Genomic DNA, 2,889 nt, shown 5'->3' on the forward strand with positions numbered 1-2,889 from the left:
TGTCCACTCTAAAAGGTTTTACTGTTTGGATTGACTGTGTTTTTTCAGAGAGAAAAATCTCATCCTGTGTCATCCCTTGTGTATATACGTTCTGAGAACATGGTCTCCCAGGAGAGTGTTGCCATTGGCTCAGTAGACCACTCCGTTTATTGCTTTCGCTGTCTCTTCATTCCCAATACAGTTAAAACACAGAATTGGCGACAGACATCAAGAGGTAGCACGTATGGCACGTAGTTATGATAGCGTAGAGATGTTTACTGAAGATGCATCAGGAAGATGCATACATTCTCTGTGTCACTGATTCGATATATATTTTACGTACATCCAGGAAGCGCCGATGCTTTTGTCATGGAGCAACACTGCCACATAGGGGTACACATCACAACTTTTCTACAGGAGACAGAAATATGAATTGTATGAATCTCAAGTAAAAAGGACATGGTGTAACCGGTGAAAAGTCTGTCCTTGTATTCATTTTTATCATCTTTATTGATTATCTATGTTATACTTTTAATAGCATCTCACAAAGCACAGTTCAATTTGAAAACCATTTTCATAAAAACAGAATTCAATTCAAGATATTGGCTGGAATTCAACATTTTTTGGGGGGGGGGTCAAAATCAAACTGGAGAATATTTGTTTTACTTGCCAAACCATGTCCAATGAATGGGGTAGCTGATTATACATGCATTGTTAGTGATAACAATTTAACCAATTTAGAGCCGCAGAAATGCATGAATCTATTACATTGGTTCTTAGCTTTACAGTGTACAAGAAAAGTGCTCTGAGCTTTGTTGGCAAAAAACTATTCTATGAAGTTTCAGGACTAAACCAATTTGGCTTTGTCAACTCTGACAAGACACAGGCAATGAAACAAAGTGCGTTAACCCTTTGTAGGCAAACAGGGTAAAAGAAACCTATTGAATCTAAATGGGACCAACTGGAAAAATACAAAGTTTTCATTGACATTTAAGTTTTTTATCAAACTAAAGTTCCTACTTTATAATTTACTGGCTTTCTCTCTCTCTCTCTTGTTTAACTGGTGCCTAGCTACTCGTCCTCATGGTGCTCGCAGAAATCATGGCAACAGACAGTTACCATGGTGACAAATGTCATGAACTCTTGGAAGTCTAATTCCGAGTCTCCATCCGTGTCCAGGCTCTCCATCAAACTGTCCATAGTGGCCTGGTCCTTCACTTGCTGAGGGCAAAAACAGATAAACAGAGATAGATAAGGTCATATTTGATGACTAAAGGTGCATTCTGCAATATTTACAGCTGGTTTTATGGTCATTTCACCCATTGATTCTAAAATAATAATGTGTGAATGGCTCACGAGCTTAGTGCAACAAAGTCTGTAGAATTATATATGATGCGTTGATAAACGTGCGTTACGCTGTAACCATAGCCTAGATCCAAACTGCATGTTCAATGTAAACAATGAAGTATGAAATATTGTAGTGAAATGTGGTAGTGATATACTCACCCCTGTAAGGGCTGGTAGCTCCTCATTGATCAAGTCTTTTAGTTCACTTTTCTTTAGTTTGTGCTTGTCTCCTTCTTTCTCTGCGTACCTATGGAACACCTCCATGATGGTGGCCAGTGAACTCTCCAGATCAGTCATTGTGGTCTGTAATGTGATCTACAAAGTAGAGCAAAAAACATTTCATCTCTAGGCCTACTATGTGACATAAACAACACGTACAGATGTAGGATCTTAATTCATTAACCTCAAATATACTACAAGTTTTACAGTTCCTGCATTGGAGGAACCTGCAACAGGGTGAATGAAACAGTAAGATCCTACACCTGTAAGCAGTCATGTAACTTCAATGCATCAGATGATGACATTCTATCTCTCAGACCTCTCTCTCTCAACAAAAAAGGACAGCACAGTGATTAGCGGGGAGTAATCAAGATACTCGTACAATTTAAAATAACATTTTAAGCCTGTCGTTACACGGTACAAATCCCCAAATCAAACGAATGCCTCCAGTTAAAGATCAACTCAATAAGAAACAGCAGATACAATAAAAAATCTTGACTTACCAGTGTGTCTCGGACTGAAAACAAAGGTTATTTGCAGATGAGAGTGAGTAGTGGCTGTGGAGGGACAAAGAGTATAGGCTTTTATAGTTGATGTGGGGAGGGCCTAGTGCCTCTGGTCAACCACCCTGCCAGTCCAGCACACTGACCAATAGGCTCTTTTTCACCCTCTCACTCCACTGTATTCTCACACAGAATTCACCATTGATGGCTATGCCAGTCTTTTACCATGTTAAAATGGTCAATTTACAGTATTGTTTGAATACCATTGTTTTGAATGACAGTATGGCTTTGAGCTGAATTTGTGGATTTGAGCTTCCAGGTTTACAACTGATGTGTAAGAAAGAGTGCGTTATATCATAATAGGCTATCTAATGTTCATATGATTGTACAGGCAATACATTTTTTGGGTCCTTAAAAAGGTTAGACAATTTACAGTTACGAACTGTATACCCCCGTTTAAAATATTGCCAAATGATTTAGGCTAAAATGCACAAACAGGCCTTTCACCTTCTCCCCCTATACGTCTCCCTAACCTCCACCCTTAAACCACTTTACCTGTAATTGTAAAGAGGATTTTCTATGCATGGCCATTTGTATTGATCCCTCAGACTTTGGACCTTCTGGTTGCCACAATCCCCACCAGCGTTTTGTCTGAGACAATGGCCTGTTTCAGAGGAAATGGATGGTTGTGCATGTTAATGAACACGTTTCTTTTCACTTGTGGAGTTGGCCAGACGTGTGCCCTATGCATTCCCTGACTACTAAGTAGGCACAGCCATCCATGTCAACCTCATGTTAAAAAAGTGAAATATGTTGTGTTGTTTCACCAGGATGAATATAT

At 39.3% G+C, this 2,889-nt stretch overlaps 1 protein-coding gene across 1 annotated transcript; it reads right to left on the reverse strand.

Annotated features, from left to right (window-relative positions):
- Nucleotides 1-453: 453 nt before the first annotated feature.
- LOC139566254 (protein S100-B-like) lies at nt 454-2,108 on the reverse strand. Its single transcript, XM_071387301.1, has 3 exons — nt 2,049-2,108; nt 1,486-1,641; nt 454-1,200 (listed from the first exon to the last, which is right to left on the reverse strand). The coding sequence occupies exons 2-3, from the start codon at nt 1,621-1,623 to the stop codon at nt 1,051-1,053; spliced, it is 288 nt and encodes a 95-aa protein (XP_071243402.1). The 5' UTR covers nt 1,624-1,641; nt 2,049-2,108; the 3' UTR covers nt 454-1,050.
- Between the last annotated feature and the right edge of the window lie 781 nt (nt 2,109-2,889).

This window comes from Salvelinus alpinus, chromosome 38 (assembly GCF_045679555.1).
Source record: "Salvelinus alpinus chromosome 38, SLU_Salpinus.1, whole genome shotgun sequence".
In the NCBI taxonomy this organism is placed as follows: Eukaryota; Metazoa; Chordata; class Actinopteri; order Salmoniformes; family Salmonidae; genus Salvelinus; species Salvelinus alpinus.

Bases quoted from the DNA above. Each gene is read 5' to 3' on its own strand.
- LOC139566254 (XM_071387301.1), bottom strand. From the start codon at position 1,623: ATGACTGATCTGGAGAGTTCACTGGCCACCATCATGGAGGTGTTCCAT. The intron at 1,201-1,485 runs GTGAGTATATCA...TTTTGCCCTCAG, and splicing joins AGCTACCAGCCCTTACAGGG to CAAGTGAAGGACCAGGCCAC.